Source organism: Bicyclus anynana, chromosome 19, assembly GCF_947172395.1.
Source record: "Bicyclus anynana chromosome 19, ilBicAnyn1.1, whole genome shotgun sequence".
In the NCBI taxonomy this organism is placed as follows: domain Eukaryota; kingdom Metazoa; phylum Arthropoda; class Insecta; order Lepidoptera; family Nymphalidae; genus Bicyclus; species Bicyclus anynana.
In genome coordinates, this window is record NC_069101.1 from 4,079,330 (window position 1) to 4,105,980 (window position 26,651).

General features: G+C 38.0%; 2 protein-coding genes across 5 annotated transcripts in view; both read left to right on the forward strand.

The window, feature by feature from the left end:
- The window catches only part of LOC112052284 (NADH-ubiquinone oxidoreductase 75 kDa subunit, mitochondrial), a 52,010-nt gene extending 40,193 nt beyond the window's left edge, over positions 1-11,817 (forward strand). For all 4 annotated transcript variants that reach the window (XM_052887343.1, XM_024091300.2, XM_024091301.2 and 1 more), the window contains exons 4-14: positions 246-387; positions 542-667; positions 1,228-1,323; positions 2,197-2,370; positions 3,177-3,342; positions 4,730-4,881; positions 6,021-6,227; positions 7,780-7,954; positions 8,419-8,581; positions 9,276-9,423; positions 10,197-11,817. In XM_052887343.1, coding sequence (XP_052743303.1) covers positions 246-387; positions 542-667; positions 1,228-1,323; positions 2,197-2,370; positions 3,177-3,342; positions 4,730-4,881; positions 6,021-6,227; positions 7,780-7,954; positions 8,419-8,581; positions 9,276-9,423; positions 10,197-10,343 — 1,696 coding nt within the window. In that variant the 3' untranslated portion in view covers positions 10,344-11,817. The remainder of the gene's footprint in view (positions 1-245; positions 388-541; positions 668-1,227; positions 1,324-2,196; positions 2,371-3,176; positions 3,343-4,729; positions 4,882-6,020; positions 6,228-7,779; positions 7,955-8,418; positions 8,582-9,275; positions 9,424-10,196) is intronic.
- Positions 11,818-18,013: 6,196 nt separating this feature from the next.
- Positions 18,014-26,651, forward strand: part of LOC112051889 (reversion-inducing cysteine-rich protein with Kazal motifs) — a 73,061-nt gene continuing 64,423 nt past the window's right edge. Inside the window, exons 1-2 of the mRNA XM_052887539.1 lie at positions 18,014-18,218; positions 24,567-24,690. Of these exons, the coding sequence (XP_052743499.1) occupies positions 24,600-24,690 (91 nt within the window). The 5' untranslated portion in view covers positions 18,014-18,218; positions 24,567-24,599. The remainder of the gene's footprint in view (positions 18,219-24,566; positions 24,691-26,651) is intronic.

A 26,651-nucleotide genomic window follows, 5' to 3' on the forward strand; every position in this document is an offset into this window, starting at 1 on the left:
AAAATTTTGAGTGCATAAAAGATACATTAGTAAAGTTATTGTTGTTGATTAATGTAGAAGAGAGCAAGTAAATAATATACATATTGTGTTACAAATTACACAAAAAAATATTCTGTACACCTGAATTACTTTATTAAAATAACATAAAACAAAGACTTAAGGTGGGAGCACAATTGTACTAAATATGAGCAAATGATCACATTAGCATGCTCTACAGTACTAGAAATTTTCCAATCCAATTGCAGGGCTGTAGAAGACAAAGATGTGGGCCCATTGATTAAGACCATCATGACGAGATGCATTCATTGCACACGTTGCATCCGCTTTGCGTCAGAGGTGGCTGGCGTCGATGACTTTGGTACTACTGGCAGAGGCACAGAAATGCAGGTATACACATTAAAATAAAATTAATGCTTACACTGAAATTATTTGTAAATAATGTATAAAATTTGAGATGCTTTTTATTACAATATTTTTTGGATTGTTTTATAAAATTATCACAATAAATATAACTTTAAATTCAATGTAATGTAACTTTCAGGTTGGAACCTATGTTGAGAAAATGTTCTTGTCTGAGTTATCTGGCAATATCATTGATCTTTGCCCAGTGGGTGCCCTCACATCAAAACCATACAGTTTTGCTGCCCGACCATGGGAGACCAGAAGGGTCAGTTGAACAATTTTTTATGTACATCTTGTAAATTAATCCTACTTACATACACGCCGTGCTAGTTTCAGTCTGTAAGCCGCACCTACAGTTATTAGCCCAATACAAGAAACCCCGTTAACAATATTAAAAATGACTTCAAAGACACCCTAGCAAAAAAAAAATTGAGAAAATTTAAACATCCTGTTTAATTCTGTTTCGTAAGTATGAAATCATTGAATTTTGACCTACTTTGGGCTAAAGTGAGGTGAAAGGGACCGACGAGCGGCATCGCGGCAAATAGGTAGGTGTTTGAAAATACAGGATGTTTTAAAATAATCGATTTTTGAATGTTTGTTACAATCTATATACCTTAAATTTTATAATAACACTAATGGATAATATACATTGGGTACATTATGCGGGATTTCAGTTTAAGACGAAGGAAACTACACGGTACATAAAAAACTACATCCCATTACATTCATACACTCTAATCTCTATATCTTGTCAACCAATCTTGTTTTATAACCAAATCTCATACTTATGGCCATTTCAATATATTTTTTCATTTTTTTCAGATTGATTCAGTTGATGTTCTTGACCCACTGGGAAGCAACATAGTGGTAGCGACACGCACCAATGAAGTGCTGCGTATCTTGCCTAGGACAAATGAGGTATTGTAATGAGACAAGGTAAAGAATGTAAACCATCTTTTAGGGGTTCTACTATTTATTTTCTCTCGTTTATGTATTTGTTCTTTTTTAAAATTTTTAACAATGTTACAAATACAAAATATAATACAAAACAATATTGACAATTGAAAAAATATGATAAAAAAAAATTCAACCCTCCCGCTGTGGGACATTTGAGTGCCCAAGCAACCGGTGGTCAGGGCTCCAGAGTGAGGAACCTCCTCACAATACGTGCCGTCTTAAGAATCACTGCCTGCTGTATCCGACTCGTGATCCAACTGTTAAGCAAAAGCTTTTTAAGATGTTGGCTGAAGCTTTTCGCTATAAGACCAGTGACTGAAACAACTATCGGAACAAAAACAGTTGACTCTACATTCCACATGGCGAAAATCTCGTGAGCAAGGTCCAAGTATTTTAGTACTTTTTCCTTTTCAGCTTTAATCATATTGTCATCATGTGGAACAGTAATATCAACAAACAAACAAAACAAACATTTCCTTATATTTTTCTACAATCACTAAACTGTCCCGTATCTTTAAGTTCCGCATATTTTTTTGTGGTTTTATTTTCATTTTAATTTGTATTTATGGATAAGTTTTGCGTGAAATTATTGTAAAATGGTGAAATTATTTTACAATCTACGCTATAGTTATATCCTGGTAGATAATTTTATCAGGTAGGAAACGCTTTGGCGCGTCGCATTTCGCCGACAAACGCGTCGCGCGTCAAAGTTTCAAGGCAACTGCCAAGACAATTCGGCTGTCAAGCAGTCTAGTGCTGGCTTTCTTACGACTTAATTTAATTTTAAAAATTGGTTTCAGTTAAGGTTTTCTTATTTGCATATTCAATCTGTAGGAGATCAACGAAGAGTGGCTGTCGGACAAGTCGCGCTTCGCGTGCGACGGTCTGAAGCGACAGCGGCTCGTGACGCCCATGATAGCCGACAGTCGCGGCAACCTCACGCCCGTCGACTGGGAGGAGGCGGTCGTCGCGGCCGCCAGCGCTCTGCGCGACTGCCCGCCTGACAAGGTGACCGCTGCTTTATTGTTAGGACCCACTACATCATTTCAAAGATATTCTTTATAATGTCTACTAATGGAAGTATATATAGCTTGGCCACTTCGTTCGTAACACTCCTAATGTTACGCGCGGAGCGGGGGGCGTGTAGCGATCAATGAATAACCCACGACTGATGCAGCAGTTGCGACGTTAACAGTGCTGTCACATTAGCGGATTGCGAGCGTTTTCAAAGCGGAGCGGGCTCGCAACGGATACGTTACGGGCGCGCAACGAACACGCCGCGCATCCGCAGCGAATTCGTTGCGGACGCACAATGTTGTACTGTCTCGTACAAACGCCAGTCCGTCAGTGTTGCCAAACGTACTTTTTAAATCGTATTTGTACGACTTTTTTGACTTTTGTACGATGTACGATCGAGTAATCGAAATCGTAGGCAAAATATACGATTTTTTCAAATCTTAGGCACCTCATCATAACGAACCAAAAATATTAACTAGTCGACGAAAAATTAACCTAAGCTAAAAAACTATTGCTTATAAAAGTATAAGAAATAGTTTTTTAGCCAGAAATCTGTTTTTTTAATGCATTTTAATAGATAAAACAGCATTGTTTCTTCGTCAGAATCCATTTTGTTACTGAATATACTGTACGTCTTTAATTCGCTACAAAACCGCGACGTGTTCGCGACGCATTCGCTCCGCGCCCGTTCCTCTTTGCAACCGCTGGCAAACCGCGTCTCGCGTCATATAAAAGGGGGCGGATAATTCTGCCCTCTGAGTATATTAATATCTAGTATTAAATGTCTGGTCGTACAGCTGCTGGCGGTGGCGGGCGAGCTGGCGGACGCGGAGTCGCTGGTGGCGCTGAAGGACCTGCTGAACCGGCTGGGCTCGGAGAAGGTGTGCACGGAGCAGTACTTCCCGCTGGAGGGCGCCGGCACCGACCTGCGCTCCTCCTATGTGCTCAACACCAAGATTGCTAGTGAGTTTTTTTTTTATATTCTCTACCAGTCAGCCCTTGGCTACAATCTCACCTGAGTGGAAGTGATGATGCAATCTAAGATGGAGGCAGACTAACTTGTTAGGAGTAGGATGAAATCCACACCTTTCGGTTTCTACACGGCATCGTACCGGAACGCTAAATCGCTTGGCGGTACGTCTTTGTCAGTAGGGTGGCAACTAGCCACGGCCGAAGCCTCCCACCAGCCAGACCTGGACAAATTAAGAAAATCTCAATCTGCCCAGCCGGGGATCGAACCCAGGACCTCCGTCTTGTAAATCCACCGCGCATACCACTGCGCCACGGAGGTCGTCAAAAACCGTTATAAATCGTTTTGCAAAGTTTTTCACTTCAAAACACGTTTTTTTTTCGACACCATATCCACAGATATAATCAATAATCATCATATACAGATGTAGCGCACGGAACAAGACGGTGTCGTACCCGTCACGGATATCTTTTAAGTTTATTTTTGTGATTTTGAAGTCAGTTGAATTTTCCTGTTAAAAAGAGTCTATTTTTGTGTTTTTAGTGAGTCCTAGCATAAGTAACGAAAACGCCACAGTACCTACGGTCGATTTAATTATTTTCATTTTAACACTTAATTACTGAACCGATTTTCATGAAAATTAAATAGTGGTCCTATTTTATTCTCCTATCTGGAATCTTTCAAACAAACATTGAAAAAAAAAACATACGCGTCGGTCGAGAACCTCCTCCTTTTTTTTTAAATCGGGTAAAAAGAACAACTACAACTGAGTAGGTTTGTAATTCGATGCGCATTTTTCTAGGATGTGAATACATACTACGTTGCAAGAAGAAATGTAAAAATGAAATAGTGATGATATAAAATATGTATAGAACTTAAAAAATCAGTTCTTCACAAATCTCGCAGGAACCATGGATCTTTCTGGAATTAAAAGCCTATAATATGTTAATCCTGTGTATGATCTTTTTTCATTCAAAATTTCAAGTAAATATTATCAAAAGTTGCGGCGTCGAGCGGCATACACGCGCAAGTACGTACGCACTCACACATAAGCACGCACACACAAATGCTACTGTGTTTATGTCTATAATAAAGAGCCGTGATAGCTTCGTGGATATGACTTCTGCCTCCGATTCCGGAGGGTGTAGGTTCGAATCCGGTCCGAGGCATGCACCTCCAACTTTTCAGTTGTGTGCATTTTAAGAAATCAAAAATCACATGTCTCAAACGGTGAAGGAAACACATTGTGAGGAGACCTGCATACCTGAGAATTTTCTTAATTCTATTTTGCCTAACCCCTCTCATTCTGAGAGGAGACTCGTGCTCAGTGAGCCGATGCGTTGATAATGATGTGTACAAATAATGTGTGTATATTTGCAGATGTGGAAGACGCCGACTTCGTGCTACTGATCGGCACGAACGTCCGCTTCGAGGCACCGCTGCTGAACGCGCGCATCCGCAAGGCGTTCATACACAAGGAAACCGACATTGCCTCCATCGGACCCAAGGTTGATCTCACCTACGAATATATTGTAAGTGGTATTAACTTATAATCTTTACTGTAACTCACTGATTCCCTAGTGACCATACTGACCCCCAAGGGTCAATTATCCATCTTTTGGGGGCCGTCAGAAATGTATACTAATGTGTATTGTAAGAGATAACGTTTGTGATATTGTACCGATTTTGAGAATTCTTTTACTTTTACCACTAGAAAGCCACGTTATTTATGTGATTCATATACAATAATTTATCCCCGTATTGAGAAGTACGCGGGGCATCGACTGCTAATAAAAAAATGTGGTAACTGGTAATATAGTCAAATTCAAACAGTGGTTTGAATAACAAATCAAATCGAATCAAAATTAATTTATTTCAAATAGGCTTACTTTATAAACTCTTTCAAAACGTCAGGTAATAATATTACCTATACTTATGATAATGGTGATAATAATTATTCGATAATTTAAAATTAAAGTTACGAGGATTCCAAACGCGCCTTGGCCCGAGAATAGATGACATACATGAAAGAGGAACACATATAGATACGTCCTTCTATTATTTATTATTATTTTATTATTGCCATGCAAACTTTCGCCTTGAATAGTTACATGTTTTTAGCACGTTTTGACGGCCTCCGTGGCGCAGTGGTATGCGCGCTGGATTTACAAGACGGAGGACCTAGGATCGATCCCCGGCTGGGCAGATTGAGATTTTCTTAATTTGTCCAGGTCTGGCTGGTGGGAGGCTTCGGCCGTGGCTAGTTACCACCCTACCGGCAAAGACGTACCGCCAAGCGATTTAGCGTTCCGGTACGATGCCGTGTAGAAACCGAAAGGGGTGTGGATTTTCATCCTCCTCCTAACAAGTTAGCCCGCTTCCATCTTAGACTGCATCATCACTTACCATCAGGTGAGATTGTAGTCAAGGGCTAACTTGTAAAGAATAAAATAAAAAAAAAAAAAAACGTTGGGGGACACATTTATACAAACTTTCGCCTTGAATAGTGAGATGTTTTAGCACGTTGTGTATGCTGTTGTTTATTGACTGCGAGCTCTGAGTGCTGATGACGAATGCACTGCTACAATGCGGAAAAATTCATATTTAAAAACATAAAAATAAAAAAAAAACATCCATACAAACATTCGCCTTTAATAGTGGGATGTTTTAGCACGTCGGCGACTCAGCGTCCATCGTGAAAGACTTCGCGACGGGCTCGTCCTCCCACGAGGCGCTGAAGCGGCTGGAGAGCGCCAAGCGTCCCGTCGTCATCATCGGCGCGGACCAGCTCAAGTCAGCTGAGGGTCCGGCTCTGCTGGCTTACACGCAGGAACTGGCGCTGCGTTTGCAGGACAAACTGGCTGATAAGGAATGGAAGGTAAGGTTTTTGATTGGTATAAAAAAAAGTATTTTTGTATATGTTCTAAATATGAATGTTATTCCCGTTCCCCTCCAACATCGCAAAAGGGTAGTCAAATCATATCTAATATAAACAAGAATAGCAGAATACAAGATGTATTCTAAAAACAATGAAAACTTGACGAATAAATAATTATGAAAGATGAATAATTTTCCACAAATGTTACATTGTTTAGTACCTGTCAAACATTTGTTGTCTATCCTGTCAAATACAGTATGATTGACATTTATACGTGCGTTCAGAAATACTGACAAATGATTAAAATTTACGCGTGCGTTCATAAATTTATTTTGTGTAAATTAAAGTTTCTATTTCAGAAAACAATTTCTAAGATTTATTCTATAAGTTAACGAATGCGTAAATGTCTTTTTATGTTGTCTATGATTATTCCAAAGGAAATAATATACATAGGTATAAAATCATTGTAGGGGTAGGGTAGGGGTAGAGTAGGGGTAGAATAGGGGTAGGAGTAGGGTAATGTAGGGTAGGGATAGGGAAGAAGTGCACATAAGTCAAAGCGAAGCTTGACCGGGTCCGCTAGTTAATTAATAAAAGTTAACGATTTCTTCTTCTTCTTGGTGTTTTGTATGGGAGGAACATAAAGTCGATATTATTTAATTAAATTATGTACTTACCATTGCCATCTAAGCACTTTTGCCATCTTATAGGTAGTTCATTGATCCATTTACTAAAATAAATCATTCGGACGGGAATCAATAAAATCTTTGTAGGTGCTCTGGACTGCCTCATTGGAGTTGAATTTTGTCCCTTGCAAGTTATCCAAATTTCGAAAATAAATGGTAATCTGTTCTAGATTCTGTCATAACTATTCAATACTATCTACATTTATATCCAAGAAATTGAATGTTCTTCTACAGTTGTGTACATTTTAAGAAATTAAATATCACGTGTCTCAAAACGGTAAAGGATAAACCTGCATACCAGAGAGAATTTCATTTCATTTCATTTCATTTATTTATTTTGCTGAGAACACATACATTCTAATGTATTTAGCCATTCTCAATTCTATGCGTGTGTGAAGTCTGCCAATCCGCATTGGGCCAGCGTGGTGGACTATTGGTCTAACCCAGTGATTCCCAAAGTGGTCTATATCGACCCCTAGGGTCTATGACAAACTGCAAGGGGTCTATGTCAGCGAAAAAAAATTTGTGGGTCCATTTAATGGGATTTCCACGATAGTGGATCATAACACATACACTGATAGTACCTATTTTTTACATCATATAATCTTATAATATCAAACCATATATATTATTTTAAGAGTAACTATGAAGTAAAAAAAATATTATATATGTTTATAAAATTGTGTAAGTTGTAGGATACAGAAAATCAATATCAAATAAGTAGATAATAAACATGGCAAGGGTCTACGACACAAAAAAGTTTGGGAAACTCTGGTCTAACCCCTCTCATTCTGAGAAGAGAGTCGTGCGCCGAATACGGGCAACATAATATACAATCTCTGTTCAATAAATTGGCTGTTCTTCAGGTACTGAACGTACTGCAGCGCACGGCGTCGCAAGTGGCTGCGCTGGACATCGGGTACAAGCCGGGCGTGGGCAAACACCTGCAGGACGGGCCCAAGGTGGTGTTCCTGCTGGGCGCTGACGCGGGCGTCGTCACCAGGGAGTCTCTGCCCAAGGACTGCGTCGTCATCTACCAAGGTTTGTATCCCGGTCATTAACATTAACATCTCGACACCAGCAATAGTTGACTCATATCAAATTTAATATAAACAATATTAATTTTGTACATGGAATAAGGGTCCGAAATACATCGATATCAGTTAACCATTTGACTCCTAAATGGACGACCGGTCGCCCATCGTATCCGTTACGTGACATGTAAAAAAATATAAAGTAAACTATGGGCAATAGGCGTGCACAGTATCATGCTCCGCGCGATAAAGGAATGTAAAGATTTTTTTTAATGGCTCACAACGGTAGATTAAAACCGCATTCCCTGACTGTCGGCTTCTTCAACGCAGACGGGCTTTTCGATAAAATACTCGCGGGCAGCGAATGGTTAATAAAAGTTAAGGATTTCTTATAAAACTTAATTTAATATCACACGTATTTTTTTTTAAATTTTCTTTTTTTGAAGTTGGTTAAAAATGATATGGTACCAGGGCACCATGGCGACGTGGGAGCCGCCATCGCCGACATAGTGCTGCCGGGCGCGGCGTACACGGAGAAGCGCGGCACGTACGTCAACGCGGAGGGGCGCGCGCAGCAGACCCTGCCCGCCGTCACGCCGCCCGGCAGGGCGCGCGAGGACTGGAAGATTATCAGGTACTAGCCGACGCCCCACGGGTTTGCCCACTTAGTTCCCGTTCCGTGAGGGAACCCTCCCGTTTTTATTGGTAAATGAATTTTCAGAATCGGTTTAGTAGATACAGAGATTAACAAGCACTTTTGAAATGTCAGGATTATGTCATAATTTAATCTAATGGTGGTAATAATAGTCGAGAACTTAAAATTAAAATTACGAGGGTTCCAAAAGCGCCTTGGTCCGAGAAGAGCCCACAACAAACTCAGTATAGGATCGTGCTTCAAGAAGCACTGGATCGTGAATCACGAAGCCTAGGATCTTGTATCATACATCACTGATTCGTGTATCATAAAGCACTGGATCGCATAATTCGTGTATCATGAAGCATTGAATCGCATAATTTCATAACATGTAGCACTGGATCATATTATTCGTGTATCATGAAGCACAGAATCGCATATTTCGTGTAACATGTAGCACTGGATCATATAATTCGTGTATCATGAAGCACTGGATCATATAATTCGTGTATCATGAACCACTGGATCATGTAATTCGTGTGTCATGAACCACTGGATCATGTCATTCGTGTGTCATGAACCACTGCATCATGTAATTCGTGTATCATGAACCACTGGATCATGTAATTCGTGTATCATGAACCACTGGATCATGTAATTCGTGTATCACGATGCATACGATGATGTGTGGCAGGGCGCTGTCGGAGGTGTGCGGCGCGCGGCTGCCGTACGACTCGCTGGACGAGGTGCGCGACCGGCTGGGCGAGCTGAGCCCCGCGCTCGTCTGCTACGGCGAGGTGCAGAACAACAACTACTTCGCGCAGGCGAGGCAACTCGCGCAGGTAACATTACAGCCTATAGCCAGTGGCGTGCACAACATAGATACAAAAATGCACTGCCTACCCTGAGAACTCCTTACGATACTGTATTGTGATAGGAATTTTCCTTTTTGTATCTATAGTGCATACCCTAGTTAAAAAATTACGACTTCACACGCGCAGCGAAATTTCGAAAACCGCTTGATGTATTAGATGAAATTTCGCAGGGAGGTTGTTTATAGATAGGAGACCGCTAAGAACGGATTTTGTGACAGGGCCGGATTGAGGAGGTCTAAAGGCGGACGAAGTCGCGTGCGTCTGCTAGTAGTGAATTACTTACTAATTACTCACTATATCAATCAGATTTATATGAACATAAAACATCAACCCCTTTTTAAACCTTTAGAAGTAAAATTTTGAGAAATCTTGAATGACAATATTTTTAGTATTTTTCTTGTAGTACACATACCAATTTTTACAAATGTAACTTGATAAATGAAGGACTTTCCATACAAACTTTCAACCCTTGTTTCACCCCGTTCTGATTTAATTTTCACGACAGTATGTCCTATAATCTTCTTCGTATTATGGTCTCAAATCTTGCCAAGTTTCATTTGGATTCATTCAGTAGTGTCAGCGTGATGCTCGGTCAACAAAAATACGGATCAGTTTTCGATAGACCAACCAGGGAAAGGCTTAACAACCCATAGTCAGCTCACTGTTGAGCACGAGTCTCCTCAATGAGTGCACACAACTCCCCGGACCGTCTCATATTACTAATATACATTTAATTACAGAGTCTACAAAAACCAGTGTCCGGCAAACTGGACGTACAGTTGAAGCAGCTCGAGGACTTCTTCATGACGGACGCGATCAGCCGCGCGTCCCCCACCATGGCCAAGTGCGTCCAGGCGGTCATCAAACAGAAGCAGTCTCCATACTAGGACAGTGGACGCATACTTAGCAAACAATACACGAATACAAATACACAATATATACACTCAATATAAACATTCTATATTTGAATTTGAATACATAATTATTTTAGTAAAATGCTTACCGAATAATACTTTAAATATATCCTAAGCTATATTCATATTATGAACATTCAATATTTAACAGAAGCAGTCTTCATACTAGGACAGTGGACACACACTTAGCAAACAATACACGAATACAAATGCACACTGAATACAAACATTCTATATTTGAGTTTTAATACATAATTATTTTAGTAGAATGCTTACCGAATAATACTTAAAATATGCCATATGCGATATTTGAATACAAAACTTTTAGTGAGTCCCATTATACTTATCAATCAAATCAAAATCAAAATCAAAAATTTTAGCGTATGCTTATTAATCAATACATAAAATACACGTTCTTAATATAAACATTAGGTTTCTAAATACAAATCTTTTAATAAATATTATCATTTTACAAATTAATACATAAAAATATATAATCTTATTCAACCATTCGATATTTGTAAAGAACACTTTCAGTAAATCCAATACTTTCCAATAATTACATAAAATAAATGATCTTTAACTTAATAAATCAAATGATGCTTACTAATTATTAGTATTATTTGAATAATTTAATTTAAATAAATATTTATTTAATACAAATTCAATAAAAAACAATTGCCTTATTTGAGATTACTTTTAAAATACTATAGTATTGTATCCGTAATACACAAAATAATGTTTGATCTATATATATTTTGATATCTATACATAATTTGGTGAATTGGCAAATTACAATCTATCTTTACGTTTGGAAGATTTAACTATAAAAATAGATTTTCTGTTATTCGTGTTTATTTTTAAGTAATCATTATTAACTATTTCTGTTTAAAATAATAATATATATTTCAACAAAAATAGTTGTAATTTTAGTATTTTTTTTAAATAGCTTTTTGCTCATCTGCAATCATTTTTACGAAAAAAAAATACTTCAGTAATGCACTAAGTACAGTCGGGCGTACATTCCTAATCTATCACTTATTTAAAACTAATTAATTCGTTCGACTGTACATACCTTTGGCACTTGAAGATATTTATTTTAGTACTTGAAGTTGTTTGGGTAATTTTGTTTTTCTGTTATTTTTTAGAATATCCATTTTCTTTCTGAATTTCTTAAAATTATATATTCTTACATTTATTACTTATTTTTTACAAAAAGGTGTATTAAAAGCAAAATTACCTAAATTAACTGTAGGTATCATTAATAAGTTTAGCAATTGTATCTTATTGTAATTTAAATATTACCTACACGATATTACTTATCTAAAATCAGTAGAATCATTGGAATGTAAATGCATTGTATTTGACAAGAATTAAGGTTGTAAGGACAGATTTTGTAAATAAGTGTTTAGTATAAAAATAAAATGTAGTATAATGATTGTCGAAACACGTCTTTTATTTAAAGATTAACCATCATTATTTTCTGAATAAAAAAAATAAAAATTAGGAAGTGATTAGGAACCCTCGTAACTTTAATTTTAAGTTTTCGACTAATTATTATCACCATTATCTTAAGTATTTATACCTGACATTTCGAAATAGTAAGCCTATTTGAAATTAATGAAAATTGATTGATTGAACGGATATACGGTCAGGCCTTATTTCACCCTGTTTATTATACTTTTGTATACAAAATACAAATACGCACAAATTGTAGCATCCAAAAACCAATCTGTCTCTGAACCAACATAATGGGTATTTAACTATTTATATTTTTCTAATGCTTTTCTTTACATACTAGCAAAAGCTATACACATTATTCTGTAATACGTGGACTCATTAAATTAATACTTCTTCAAGTTATTGGCAGCCATCTTTATTATACTAGCGGACGCCCGTGACTTCGTCTGCCTGAAACTCAATATAAACTTTCAATTACCCCTACCCTACCCTACCCCTTTTTAAATTTTTATAAAAAAAAAAAAACATTCAAAAAAAGTAGTGAAATCGGTCTAGCCGTTCACGCGTGCTGGCGTGACCAACGATTATGGATATATGGATTTATTTTTATATAAATAGATGAGAAAGAAATGACAAGACATTCTCATCATCAAAATCATTGAGTAGGTACGACACCGTACCGGAACGCTGAATCGCCAGCTAGACCAGGACCAATTAAAAACCCTCAATCGGCCCAGTCCGAGATCGAACCCAGGACCTCCGATTTGTATATCCACCGCGCATACCACCGCGCCACGGAGGCCGTAAAATACTCTACATAATTATGTATACCACTGCGCCACGGAGGCCGTCAATCCTCTACATATTTATGTATTCTGTGCTTGAGCTTTAACATTCTGTTGGTGAAAGAATTTTCCAAATCGGTTCAGTAGTTTTCGAGTTCATTATCATATAGCCTGCTGTTTCACCCGCGAAGTTCGCGTTCTTGTGAGAATACGAGGATAAAATATAGCCTATGACACTCACAGATGACGTGGAATTCTATTGGTGAAAGAATTTCTCAAATCGGTTTAGTTTATTAGTTACATACAAAAATACAAATCTTTCCTATACAATATTATAGTAGAGGAGCCGAAGAGGGGATTTTTGCAGTTACTCGAGCGCGGCAGATGAACATAAGGGAGTATACCTTGCACGTTGTTGAGTACCTCCACCAAATGTGAGCCGGTGGTGGGTACGTTTAAGGCAACCAAAAAAAAAAACTAACTTCAGAAATACTCAAGCAGCACGTCAGATTAAGATAAGGTTGGTAAGTTGATATCTAAATGGTGTGCATTTCGAAAATCTGACGATTTGAGCGTAACGTAATGGAATTGGAGGGTTCCAAAGTTACTAAATAAAACCCTAATATTTCTGTTATCCAGCCACGAGCGCGGTTAATTTTTTACTTATATAGAATGAAACAATCTCCTGAATAATCGCTTATGTCTTCCGATGATTTCAGTTATCCAAAGTAATAAAAATTGTCGTTAAAGTCTGTAATTTCTCCCCACCGCTGAAAGCGAAAAAAGTACATTCTTTACATCTAATCTATCAAATCTAATCGATTTCAAAGACGCTGTAGTAACTACAAATTTAACATCCCGGGCTCCCCTACTATTACGAGTAGTATACTCGAAGATAAGGGTTCTACATGAATACACATAAAGGAGTTGCTTATAATTAAATGGCGATAAAGTAAATGGTGCGAGGCGAGATCGGAAAGCTTCGCGGCCCGTTGCGGAGCTACGCTCATCCGTCACTGTCGGAGCCCGTAACTTGCTGTATATTTTTGCATAAAAATAACTTACTATGCTAAAGCGGGGGAGAGATAAATAGCCCAATATGTTACAATTTTCAGATAAAAACTGTATTAAATTACGATTTTCTTTTGTTTATTCTTTAGTAGCTGTAGGGAGTGACCTACTATCTTGATTTATGTTACATATTTGCTTTTAAGGAGGTACCTATCTGTTTATTCATCATTATCAACTCATATTCGTCTCACTGCTGAGCTCGAGTCTCGAGTGGTACCACGCTTGGCCTAATGCGGATTTTCAGACTTCACACACGCAGGTAATTGAAAAAATTATCTGGTATGCAGGTTTCCTCACGATGTTTTTCCTTCACAGTGTGAGACACGTGATATTTAATTTCTTAAAATTCACACAACTGAAAATTTGGAGGTGCATGCTCCGGACCGGATTCGAGCCCACATCCTCCGGAATCAGAGGCATAGGTCATATCCACTGGGCTATCACGGCTCTATCACTTTATTAATTAATACAGAATGTTGGTAGGTAGGTCCATGTTAAAAATCATACAACCGTTTAGATAATCTTCGTTGATGACAAAGCGTAAATTGAACAAAACAACATGAAATTAAGACAATTAGGCACTTTTGTACGCCTCAGTTTCGACGCGCTAGTAACATATCTAATAGTATAAAATCTTAACCTCTAACAGATTCAATTTTTTTCGAAATTTGGATAACTTCTGGCAAAGAAAAAAATTCAATGAGGCAGCCCAAAGTGCCTGCAAAGATTTTTTTGATCCCCGTCCAAATGGTTTTTGTAGTAATAAACTAGGTACCTATAAGATGGCAAAAGTGCATAGATAGCAATGGTACATACTTTGATTAAATAAAAATATTACTTACCTATTATATATTTACTTATTATATACCTATTATATACTTACCTATTATATATATTTAATAAATAAATAAAATCTTATTGACCAAATATATTTTTGGTCAATAAAGATTTTTTTTTTTATTACCTATATTTTAAATAAATCGACTTTATGTTCCTGCCTTACAAAAGGCTAATTTCACAAGTAAGGACCTATGTATACTGCTTCCGTCCTTGTACCTACCTATTGTTTGTACTTATTTGTTTTTATGTTGATTTATAAAGAATATAAATAAATAAAATGAGAACTTCATCTAATTGGTTCTAATTCGAATCATATAATATCTATATTAAGTAAAAAATAAGAGTTTTTAGTTTAACTTTCAACTCGGAATCGGCACACTATCGATTTTGAAGTGTGCACATTGAGAACTCACGGTAATGTTCCCCAGACAGCACTTGACTTGAAGCAGGTAGCTGACTATTGCTAACAAGCATTTGATTCTGAAAACCGTTTAGTCTCTCCATCGGTTGTAATAAAAAACCGGCCATGTAAATGTCGGGCCAGCGTTTTTTTTTTTAAAGGAATATAAATATGACCAATATTCCCATTCCCAACTAGTTAGGAAAGACTGTTAGGAGTGGGTACGACAATAGACCAACGGGGCGGGGATCGAACCACCACCCCTTAGTGATAAGTCCGACCGCTCTTACCGTTGAGCTATTGAGGCTATTTATGTATAAAAATACTACGCTTTATAGTAGAACTTTTTAGGGTTTGGACTTGCTACCTTCTGAGGCCACCACAGTCCAAACTTCATGATTGACTGACTACTTACCTATCGTAGGAGCCTCGCAGGAGCAGGGTCTGACAAACTTTTAAAGGGTAGCCACTCATCATCCAATAAGTTCACGTGCTTGCAGCGCTAACGGTAGGACGCGATGTGCATGATATCGGGTCGTTCGCGACCAACACACGATCAGTTTTATCGGACGCAAGCCGTTAGCGCGGTAGGCATGTAGACTTATCGGATGGTGAGTGGCTAGCATAAGACGTGTCTAAGGCGCAAAGCACAGCATGCCGGTTACGAGACGAACCGATGTACGATTTCTCCCTACCAAATAATACAAAACGCGGTTAAAGATTCATCCTTCCCAAACGGCCCTCTAAGCCGAGGTCCGAGTCTCAGAGGAGACGCCCTTAGAGAGTCGTTCCGCCCATCTACTCTGCTTCTGCCTTCAGGCCCCATCAGGCGATGCTTCTGCGCTCGCCCAAACCCCCCGGTGACGTCGCCGAGGTTCTATAAGGAGCCTACTTCGTCATCAACCCATATTCAGCTCTCAGAATGAGAGGGGTAAGGCCAATAGTCCACCACGCTGGCCCAATGCGGATTGGCAGACTTCACACACGCAGAGAATTAAGTAGGTATGCAGGTTTCCTCACGATGTTTTCCTTCACCGATTGAGACACTTGATATTTAATTTCTTAAAATACACACAACTGAAAAGTTGGAGGTGCATGCCCCAGACCGGAATCGAACCCACACCCTCCGGAATCGGAGGCAGAGGTCATACCCACTGGGCTATCACGGCACTTACACAATCAGAAAAAAAGCGGTTAAAGAAGTTTTCCCTTCAAAATACTTGGGAAGTAGAAAAGTTCAACTTGAATGGTTTTCAGATTTTCCGTTTTTAAAGACATTTTTTACCGCCATTACAGTGTCGCAGAGGAAACGTATTTTAAGTTAAATCCGCTATCAATTACATCGAACTGAACGCGCACCAAGAACCGATACGAAGTTTTTCGACGCAAAGTGAAATTTATAGTTTTCCGAGTTGGGCGCCTTCGCGAGCGGCTGGCTTGGTTTGCAATAAATACTAGCTGATAACTGAAATTGAGAATTATATGTAGATACAGGATATATGTTGCAGTACAAAATAGATAAGTGTGTATATTGTAAACTAGCGGATGCTAGCGACTTCGTCCGCGTGAAATTAGGTTTTCAAATACCATGGATTTTGTGGGATAAAATGTTAATTTATATTTTGCTCATTAGCATCCAATATTATTTTCCAGTGACAGTCCCATTAAAATCGTTCTGGAGATTAGCCCGGACAAACAGACAGATAGACGGTCAAAAATTAAAAAAAGTTTGTTTGGCATCACATGAGGTTCTAAGCACTCACGAATGTACCTTTCAGCATTTAATGTTGACAGCCTCTCTTCAAAGCAGCATTGTGCCGTTAGGGTTAATCAGCCCAACCGGGGATCGAACTCAGCACCTCCATTTATACCACTGCGCCACGGAGGCCGTAAAAAATATACTACATAGACATAGTCAAGACCGTCATTGTAACAGCTTGGTGGTTCTAAGTCCCATATCCCCTTTCCTTTAAGAAAGGAAATCTGGTCCTTTGGTGTGCCGTTAAAATAGGCGGATAATGAATTTATAGGATTTAAAAAAAAAACATTACTGCGTAGGAAGTACCTACATACTCTGTGTTTAAAGTCCAAAGACGATACATCTTTACAAGCAGCGTGGTGAGTTGGTGACGGCGGTGAAAAAAAACCCCCGTCACGCGTCTTCTTGACATCCGCTTAAACAAACTTTTTTCATAATTTGTATTTCAAAATTTAACAATAACAACAATTAGGTAAATTAATATAATCTGTCATCAACCCATATTCGGCTCACTGCTGAGCTCGAGTCTCCTCTCAGAATAAGAGGGGTTAGGCCAATAGTCCACCACGCTGGCCCAATGCGGATTGGCAGACTTCACACACGCAGAGAATTAAGATAATTCTCTGGTATGCAGGTTTCCTCACGATGTTTTCCTTCACCGATTGAGACACGTGATATTTAATTTCTTAAAATGCACACAATTGAAAAGTTGGAGGTGCATGCCCCGGACCGGATTCGAACCCACACCCTCCGGAATCGGAGGCAGAGGTCACATCCACTGGGCTATCACGGCTATCTTAATAATAAAATTAATATAATATAATAATCAATTAATATAATAATCAATAAAAAAATACTCCATCTTATTTCTTTAGTTTTTGTGTACAGTTTTATAATATTAAAAAACTTATGACGTCTTATTTAAACATAAGACGTGCACTCCATCTGCCTATTATTCTTATCTGTGGTTTAAAGTTTAAAAAGTTTACGTGAAAAGTTAAGTTTGAAAATTCGATAAGCTTCATTAATCCGTGTAATCCCTATTGAAAGCATATCATAGGACCACACAAGATTTCGATGTATATTATCCGCAAAGCTTTAACACTCCACTGATGGCCCGTACGGTCACATCTGTGCTCGGTTTAAATTAAAAGTAATTTTCTTATGCAGAATTAATTAATGACTAACCAGCTCAATAGGGTTCATCAAGCGGAAGCCGTCGAGAGGAACGGCGATATACAAGGACGCATTGGCGAGAGAAGGACGAGAGATCGTGTTTGAAGTTGAATGAATTTATGCCGGTCCATTTAGTTACGCGTCAATTTGGCGCGAGAAAGGTTGTGAGTGAGACTGTGCTCTGACGTCACAAAAAAGCCCGCGAATCGTGTTTAACGTAGAAATAATTTTTTTTTGCTACGGACTCGTGCATTTTTAGAAAAAAACTTTTGTTTGATTTTTTTTTAATTTTGTTTATTGAAAGTTAATTTGTGTATAAGTGGTGTTATTTATCAGGGAGTTTCAGAGGAGTGTAGGTAGGTAAATAATAATAAAGATAAGGCATCCGGGGTGTGCTTTGAAGTGATATATTGGAGTGAGATGAACTCGTCCAAAAATAACTGAGATATTAGTAATACGGCCCGTGAATGTTTTCTTTGCTATGAATATTCTGAAATGTAGAGCAAATTGATAATAACTAACACTTCCCTATGTTAATAAACTGTCTGTAAGTAGAAGTTCTTACTTGCAACGTTTGATCATTAAACTGTTGCAGGAGCTACATAATACGTTATACTTAAATGCGACAGTGTAGTTGTTTAATTTGTTTGTTTGCTAGAATATGTTTTTGAAGTATCTAAGTAACCTGTCAATATAAATCTATTTTGGCCCACAGCAGGGCCAGGCCACACTCCGTATATTGGAGAGCTTTTTTTTTTTTAATTATTCTTTCTTAAGTGATGATGCAGTCTAACATGGAAGCGGGCTAACTTGTTAGGATCAGGATGAAAATCCACACCCCTTTCGGTTTCTACACGGCATCGCACCGAAACGCTAAATCGCTTGGCGGTACGTCTTTGCCGGTAGGGTGGTAACTAGCCATGGCCGAAGCCTCCCACCAGCCAGACCTGGACAAATTAAGAAAATCTCAATCTGCCCAGCCGGGGATCGAACCCAGGACCTCCGTCTTGTAAATCCACCGCGCATTCCACAGCACCACGGAGGCCGTCAAAACAGTGCTGCGTGGTGACTGGTGGGTATAATATAACCCACCACGCAGCTTCAATTCCGGTTGGTGGTTCAAGTGACACGCCTGATTCTCGTATATAACGTTCTTTCGGACTGTTAAAAAACTTGGCAAAAAAAGCACAAATTTAATAGTTTTCAGGAGTTTTCATGTAGGTAGGACTAGGTTTGAATATAATTTTTATGATACATTTGGGTAAATAAGGTCAATGTTAACTAATTTATACATAAAAAGCAAAGTTTCACTGGATATTTGCAAAATAAATAAGATTAAAAAGTTTCAAAATCTATTAAAAATTTTTATCGTAATTAGATGAAAATTCATACAGTTTTAACTTCCTTATATTAAATGCGACATTTTTCAATACAGGAACTACAAACATAAACGCACAAATAACAAAGTTATTAGTAATTTTGTTTGATATTCATTGATTTCATAATTAATTATATATAATAATAATTAATTATAATAACGACCATTATGCACCTACGACGTCATTAAATCGTCGTATTTTGTATGGGGCGTTTTTCAGAGATCCGTGGCAGCGCCGCAAATCTGACCCTTTAAATCCCTGTAGCTCCGAAAGTAATGATCGCAGATACCATGTTGCTTTATAAAATTGCCTAGTTCGGACTACTTTAGTATTTTAGTCGAGTAGCATACTAAACTACTTGTTACCGCCCAAAAATCGTTCGTATTCGACTAAAATACTTAAGTAGTCTGAACTAGGCTTAACGGCTTGATAGCCGATAATGCCAGCCACTGACGATCAAGTAATCTTACATGCCTGTAGCGCTAACGACTTGACAGCCGATAAAACTGATCGTGTTTTAGTCGCAATGTGCATGACAATGAGTAATGACATCATGCGAAATCGCGACCAACACACGATCAGTTTTATCGGACGGGCTTATCAGATGGTGAGTGGCTAAATGTAAGCATTATTTTATCCCCATATTCTCATGGGAAAGGGAACTATATACGCGAGTGAGTTCAGCTAGTATATTTAATTCATAATTTATTGTATTTATTCTCTCATTTATATATTAGTTCCTTTTTTCAAATTTTTAACAGTGTCAATATAATAAAATACAAAACATTATTAAAAATTTATAAAAAAAATTAACCCTCCCGCTGCGGAACATTTGAGTGCCCAAGCAACCGGTGGTCAGGGCTCCAGAGTGAGGAACCTCCTCACAATACGCGCCGTCTCAAGAATCACTGCCTTTTGTATCCGACTCTTGATCCAACAGTTAAGCGAAAGCTTCTTAAGGTGTTGGTCGAAGCTTTTCGCTATAAGACCATTGACTGAAACAAACAACAATCGGAACAATAATAGTTGACATAACATTCCACATGGCGGTAGGTAGGTATTTTTGTACACGTATTTTCCAGCCAAAAGCAATTTCCGTAGTTTGTCAGACTTGGGCGCACATGGCACATGCGCTGCGAATTTTTTTTTTCCTAATGATTTCCGCAATTTTCCGACTCACGGTTGATTTATGTGGAAACTTTTTTTTTTGTTTCGCTGAAAAACCATTACAAAAGATCGTTAATATTGAGATTATAACAATAACGATAAAAAACAAAGGTTGTTGACTGCGTGAAAATAAAATATAGCAAAAAGGATATTATGGCAGATAAAATATTATAGGACTTTTATCTCTGACTATTGGTACCTTTACAGTAAAGTAAATAATGTTGAATCTTTTTTTCTCGACGATGTAATTATAAATTATATTATCATAATAAATAGTTCTTAATTTAACTCTAAAATACAAGCAACTACTATCTGTTTGTTGTGATTGATGATTGATGAGTTTGATGAACGAATCTTGGTAACTAAATTTCATTGTTGTATAATCGTCGTCACGATACAAGTATCTACATAATGTAGATTTTGTTGTTTGTTTCAGTATAATTATTATTGGACTATCATCTAAAAGTCATATTTCTATCACTTGGGAACAATAATTGGTCAAGCCGTTTCATAAGCAAACACGACACGGGGGTGTGTTACAAGATTTTATTAATAAAAAAATACAGATCTAAGGTATTAAGTAATATAAAAAGTAAAATTTCTAATAAAAACAAAAGCAAACGGCCATTCTGGTGCTGGTTATGTTGAAAGTTGTCCGGCAAAGAGCAATTTCAGTACTTTGTCGTAACTTTGCGCTTGCTGTGAAATTTTTATCCTCGTGCGACTCCCGTAACTTTGCAGTTCGGAAGTACCTTTTGATTTATGTGAAAACTTCTGTTTCGCAAATAAAGAAGACGGAGAGTGTACCGAAAATTTAATATTTATACTTTCTGTATATGAAAATAGGACAGTCTGTACTTCAGTACCGGACAGGTCAGTGTTGTTTGAGCTAGACAAACAACTTTAGATTGTGAAATAATATTTAGTTCTATGTTCTCGTCTTGGAGCTTGCTTACGAGATTACCGTCAATTGGAATATTGAGTAGACTTTTATTGTTTCGACAATCGTCAAGTCAATGGTCATAGAGCGACAAGCTTTAACCAACACCTTAAAAAGCTTTCGGTTAACTGCAGGATTAAGGGTCGGTTACAGAAGGCAATGATTCTTGACACGGCGCGTATTGTGAGTTTCCTCACTCTGAGGTCGGACCCATCGGTGGCTTGGGTATCAAATATCCCGCAGTAGGGGGGATTATTTTATATTTTGTATTTTATTAACATTGTTAAAATAGTACAAATATTAAATAAATCCGTCTTCGGATTGCGAGGTCATCCGTTCAAGAGCTGGATCGGGCTATGAAATAATTATGCTTTTCTTTCTTCTGAGTTATTCTTAGTAAAACAGTTTCAATTGGAAATTTGGTGGTGTTACATCCCTGTGTGTTAGGGTAGTGGTAGGGGTATGGTAGGAATGAAGGGTACGTAAGTCAAAGCGAAGCTTGACCAGATCCGCTAGTAAAACATAGGGGGTGTATTAGGGATTGAAAGCTTACATCGATATTCACGTGGACGAAGTCGCGAGCGTCCGCTAGTTATTTATAAGTTTCAAACGAAACTAAATTTAAAAGCTCTAAGAAAAAAGCTCATGTTAGATTATATTTTGATCGTTAACTTTACTCGATGAAAGTTTAAGTATAATACTGAATACTCGTAATTAATACGACGTGAGAACGTAACGCTACTTAAAATCGACACTTAAAATAAACAATTTTTACGTCGTCCGCGTCGTCTGGATGACGACTAGGCCGTATATTGTTTTTTTAAGTTTCTGTTTTGAGTTACTATGAGTACGGGAATACCATTGATAGTTTTATTATTATAAAGAGGAGATTATAATCTATATCTATATCTATAATTCTATACTAATATATAAAGCTGAAGAGTTTGTTTGATTGATTGAACGCGCTAATCCCAGGAACTACTGGACAGATTTCAAAAATTCTTACGGTGTTAGATAACCCATTTATCGAGGAAGGCTATAAGCTATATATTATCCCCGTTTACCTACGGGAACGGGAACCACGTGGGTAAAACCGCGCGGCGTAAGCTAGTATACTATTAGGAGGAGGTATGTGTAACTTTTTTTAAAACAGTGATAGTAATAATGAGAGACTAATTGGTGACTTGTGTACAGCTAGTTCTTTGTTGAGCTCCGTTTTTACTGCCATATAAGTGTGTCGTGTTAGTGATTTTATGCAGTACTTGTTTTGTAGGGATTAATTATAAAATTAGTGAGGGTATGGAGAACATGTCGGCAGCAAAAGGATCATTTAAACCTACACCTAAGGTCACGAGTCCTGGGACCTGCTGGAAATGTATCCTCCACCATAATGTGATAGAACAATCTCTATCGCTGCTACTTGCTACCCACCGCATTAAATCCATACGAAATTCCCCCTCCGAATTTTCCTCCCTAGAATTTGATTTTTCAATAACAAAAAAATATTGAGTCTTTGTCACTTTCGACTATGTCGGTCTCAGTTTATCTTTTTTATTGAACCGAGCTGGGAAATAATGGGGACGATGGCTAGGTTTGAATATATAGATTTTTATGATACATTCGGTTACCCGAATAATAAAAAATAGGATCAATATTAACTAATTTATACATAAAAAGCAAAAATTGTCTGGATATTTGCAAAATAAATGAGATTATAAAATTTCAAAATCTATTAAAAATCTTTTATCGTAATTATATGAAAATTCATACAGTTTTAGCTTCCTTACATTAAATGTGACATTTTTTAATACATTAACTACAAACATAAACCACAAACTTCTATGTCCTGCTCTCGACGAAAGAATCTCGGCAACTTGGCAAATAAAAAAATCTGGCAACACTGGCTTAGGCTTAGGGTGATATAGTATGACTATGTAACAAATATTAATGCTAATGATCAGGACCGACCTTAATGTGCTCTCCAAAGCATGGGAATAACTCTACAAACTCCCTAACTCCGAATTTCTTTGATGAAAAAAAAGTTCAAACAAATCAAACTTGACCCAGGACAGAACAGAACCTAGTACCTCGTCATTCATTAGACCAACGAGCTTGATGTCATTTGTTTAATTGAGTATAATGTTGTGATAAAATTTTGTTTATACTGTTTCCCAACCTTCTAGCTTCAGTTATCTTTATTGGGTGTTTTATAGGTCGCGAGTAATTAAAGATAATGTTTGCAAATTGTGTTTATAAACGATCATCTTTGATTTGTACCGATTATGTCTATAACAGTTGTTTTTAATGACATTATCTTCATGTCTAATTGTCTAGTATACCTACTAATAAATAATTAGTAATAATTGGTCGTTTTTGTTAATTCTCAACTTAACCCCTAAATGTCTTATGAATTTGTAGATTTTTTTTTATTGTAGGAGGAAATCCTCATGGATGACATCCAGGTATCCTGGATGACGGTGTCCGACTTCACCGTTGAGTATGTGATATCGACGCCCTACGGGCTAAAACCTTCTACATTCGCAGACCGTCCTTTTTGTAGATTAACTTGTTACAACAATACAAGAGCTTTACTCTTGTATTTTTTTTTTTTAATCTTTTCAAGTTAGCCCTTGATTACAATCTCACCTGTTGGTAAGTGACGGTGCAATCTAAGATGGAAGCGGGCTAACTTGTTCGGTGGAGGATGATCCACACCCCTTTCGGTTTCTACACGACATCGTACCAGAACGCTAAATCGCTTGGCGGTACGTCTTTGTAGGGTGGTAACTAGCCACGGCCAAAGCCTTCCACCAGCCAGACGTGGACCAATTAAGAAAACCTCAATCGGCCCAGCCGGGGGTCGAACCTAGGACCTCTTGTAAATCCACCGCGCATACCACTGCGCCATGGAGGTATAGGGGATAAAACATAGAATTACAAATATAGCAAAGCTCGTTCATCACGAAATCTCAAAAACCGTTTGAAGTACATAGATGAAATTTGACAGGGAGGTAGTTTATACGTAGTAGAGGTCTACTAAAAAACGGATTTTGCGAGAAGGCTGGATTAAAGAGGTCTAAGGGAGGATAATATTATAAGATGTCTCACATCAAAAATACTTTGTGATGTCTTACCGTACGTCTCAGTACCATATTTCGGAAATATATGTTCGAAGGTGCCATTACTCCCATCATTATTACTAGTGCCATTGTTCGCAGGAAGGATGCTATAGTGAGTGACGTCATGCAACCATGTCTACGAGTCGCCACAGATCGCGTCGCAGCTGGTGGAAGTCAAGGCTTATACTGGCAGCCATCACACTGGCAAGCGCTAACTCCCAGGGTAAGTCTATTTAATCCAAAGCTTCTTATTTATAACTAGCGGTCGCTCGCGACTTCGTCTTCGTGAAATTCAGTATTTCACAAATCCCGCGAGAACCATAGATCTATAAACAGCTCAAAAACCTCCTCTATTTTTCAGTGAAAGTCCCGTTAAAATCGATTCAGCCGTTCCAGAGATTGGCTCGGTTGTTTGTCCGGGACAAAACAATTTTTTTAACTAGCTTCCTTGTGTTTTGGTTTCGTGTAAATAAGTATAAGTACTTAAGAAAATTTAGTTTTTTTAAACACTAACAGCAGGCACTTTAATTTTTTATTTGTATTGATGGCAACGTGGCCCACTAGGTTGACGGTAAGGCCGTGAAAAAGTAACAGACAGACAAACAGATTTACTGTCGCATTTATAATATTAGTATAGAAGTATAGATTGTCATATTTTACCTATATATTAACACTGAAGGATAGGGGGGCTCACAAGACTAAGCAACTAAGAGCAACTGTTGAGTTTCTTGCCGGTATCTTCTCAGCAGAACCTGCCTTCCAAACCGGTGGTAGAATCTTTACAAATAGTCAACTGACGTGTCAAAAGAGCTTGTAAAGTGAGCCTATTTGAAATAAATGAATTTTGAATTTTGAATTTAAGGATAGCTTAGACCATCAAGTTACCTTAACCCGTCACTAGTCCGGTAGTATAATATTTGCAGTGCACATATAGTAAAAAGAGTCGTGATAGCCCAGTGAATATGACCTCTGCCTCCGATTCCGGAGGGTGTGGGTTCGAATCCGGTACGGGGCATGCACCTCCAACTTTTCAGTTGTGTGCATTTTAAGAAATTAAATATCACGTGTCTCAAACGGTGAAAGAAAACATCGTGAGGAAACCTGCATACCAGAGAATTTCTTAATTCTCTGCGTGTGTGAAGTCTGCCAATCCGCATTGGGCCAGCGTGGTGGACTATTGGCCTAACCCCTCTCATTCTGAGAGGAGACTCGAGCTCAGCAGTGAGCCGTATATGGGTTGATAACGTAACATATAGTAAATACGGTATTACGAGTAAATACAAATGGAATCACATCTCGTCCATTAATTAAGCTCACGTGTGATGGAGGGATACAATCAGCTAACTAATTGAAATTTAATTTACGTTCCAACGAATCTGCCGCTCGCGTCACAAGTACACTATGTATTATTTGTTTAAACATGGTTTCATTTAATTATAATTTGTAATTATCTAACGAAAACTAAATTACACGAATGGAATTAAATGTACGAATTATTCAATGTACTGTGCTGTCACGTATATCGCTAACAGTAGGTACAGAGAGTAGTGAATATAAATTTCATTATTAACCCATATTCGGCTCACTGCTGAGCTCGAGTCTCCTCTCATAATGAGAGGGGTTACGCCAATAGTCCACCACGCTGGCCCAATAATTGGCAGACTTCACACACGCAGAGAATTAAAAGAAATATGAAGGTATATGAAGGTTTCCTCACGATGTTTTTCCTTCTCCTCTGAGACACGTGATATTTAATTTCTTAAAATGCACATAAAGTTGTTGGTAGATATGTTTTATGTGACATAACTGAAAAGTTGGAGGCGTATGCCCCGAACCGGATTCTAACCTACGCCCTCCGGAATCGGAGGCAGAGGTCCACTGGGCTATCGGCTTTTTATTCATTCCAAAACTACCACAGTGCAAACTCCATGATAAGTGTGTGCACAAGCTTTTAATTAGGGTAGGTACTAGTCCTACAACTTGTACTAAATGGACAATTTTTCCTCAAATACAGGTTCGCAATGAATCCTTAGTGTGCAGTGCATTTATGCATCTATGAAGTGCATGCCTCTGACTACTTACCTATTGTAGAACCACAGGCTATTGCAGGCTCTCGCTCTATATAGCCACTGTGGACTTAATATTTTTATTTAGTTTAGATTAATTATTTTTATTTAGTTAACA